At 39.7% G+C, this 1,857-nt stretch overlaps 1 protein-coding gene across 1 annotated transcript; it reads left to right on the top strand.

Annotated features, from left to right (window-relative positions):
- Positions 1 to 1,341: 1,341 nt before the first annotated feature.
- On the top strand, positions 1,342 to 1,790 carry LOC125503262 (the record flags this gene model as incomplete). The annotated part of the gene is made up of 1 exon (XM_048663317.1): positions 1,342 to 1,790. A coding segment is annotated over exon 1 (449 nt), but the record flags the coding sequence as incomplete, so codon positions are not given.
- Between the last annotated feature and the right edge of the window lie 67 nt (positions 1,791 to 1,857).

Raw genomic sequence — 1,857 nt, 5'->3', positions numbered from 1 at the left:
TGCAAACTATAATTAAGAAAAGTTTGAAAATTGGAGGGTATACCGAAGTGTTCAGGGGCAAGCCATCTAAAATATTTTCACGATTGCCCCGCTTTCAGAGCATGAAGATCGTATATCTGCAACTGTATTGAACAAGCACGGAAATCTCATATATTAGTAACAAAAGATCCAATCCGACTGTTTTCTTCCAGACACTTCTGTGTCCGACACTTTTCGTGTCCCAGCCCCACTCACCTCCATTCTTCAGTCAAAAATAAACAGCGTATGAATCAAGTCATGTAATGAGTCACTATTTAACACTTAATCGTAATATTGGATTCATTCCCTAAATACAGGTTTTATATCGGAGTAGTTTAGTTTAATGTTTGAGTATTTCTATGACTTAAATACTCAATTAAACAGGATCAAGCCAAGCCATGCACTGACTGACCAATAAAGGAATTTGCGTTGTATCAAAAGTTCCTAACTGCTGAAAATATTTCTACCTCCATGTTGTAAAAGCCATCCTCTTGAGGGACTTTTGGGGAAATTAACTGTCCTCAGTTTCACAAACTGTCAAAAATTTTTCAACAAGACACAAGTTAAATCCCCAGTTGCCCTAAAAATACTTCTAAACACATTTCGCAACATGTAGCCCATTAAAACTTACTGACAATAAACTTAAGAGGGTGAAAACTTTCCCCAGTTTCTCAGGAACGTCTTTGGGCGTTTTGTGTATGTGGGTCCGATTATGAAACCTAAATTTAAAATTATTATATAAATCTGTTGTAGAAGTTTAATTTAACATGACACGAAGCAAATTAATGATGTTGGTCTTTTTTTCTAATCTACGTTACAAGGCACGATAATCACATATGTATCAGAACCTGTTAATTGAAGTAGTTTTGTTCCAGAAAGACAGTAGAAAAGTCCTAAGAAATTGTTTTGGTTCATCTGTTCTTAATCCGTTAAATAATTAGAGATTTCGATTTTTTTGTTGGACTTTCTTGATAACTGCAATTCCTTTCTCTACTCAGCTTCGATTTTCAATAATGACGATTTGTGCGAATACCTCCTCCATCCGAGGAGTTGGCAAAACTCAAAAAATCAGAAGCACTCCCACCAAGGCTCTACGAACTACCCAAGATCCATAAACCGGATGTACCACTGAGACCCATTGTGAGCGCCATTGGAAGTCCGACCTAGAATATTGCAAAATATCTAGCCAAAATATTACAGCCAAAAATTGGAAAAACGGACAGCTTTATAAAGGACTCATCCCATTTTATTCAGAGGTTGCACTCGTTGTCGTTATCGCCCGGGGAAATCCTTGTGAGTTTTGATGTGGTTTCATTGTTCACAATGGTACCAAGCAGGGAGGCAATGGAACTTGTTGCGAGAGAATTTTCACCAGACATCGTCAAACTCTTCGAACACTGTCTAACCACAACCTACTTTCAGTGGAACAGCGAATTCTTTGAGCAGACGGATGGAGTAGCAATTGGCAGCCCTCTTAGTCCAGTGATAGCCAACTATTTTATGAAAAAAATTGAAAAGAACGCTCTGGACACAGCCGTGAGGAAACCTAAGTGCTGGTTCCGCTATGTGGATGACACTTTTGTTGTTTGGGGCCATGGTCTGACTGAACTGGACTGCTTCCTGAGGCACGTCAACTCAATAAACCCTAAAATTCAATTCACTATGGAAGTGGAGAAGGATGGGCGACTGCCTTTTTTGGATGTCTTGGTGACCAGAAAAGCCAACGGAAAGCTGGCCCACACAGTGTACAGGAAACCGACACATACCGACCGGTACCTGCACAGTGGTTCAAACCATCACCCCAGTCAAAAGAGAGGAGTCATCAAAACTCTCACCGAA

The sequence above is a fragment of the Dendroctonus ponderosae genome, unplaced genomic scaffold, assembly GCF_020466585.1.
Source record: "Dendroctonus ponderosae isolate FM_Combo_2020 unplaced genomic scaffold, Dpon_F_20191213v2 Dpon_F_20191213_1538, whole genome shotgun sequence".
Taxonomy (NCBI): domain Eukaryota; kingdom Metazoa; phylum Arthropoda; class Insecta; order Coleoptera; family Curculionidae; genus Dendroctonus; species Dendroctonus ponderosae.
This window is presented reverse-complemented; position numbering and strand designations above follow the sequence as displayed.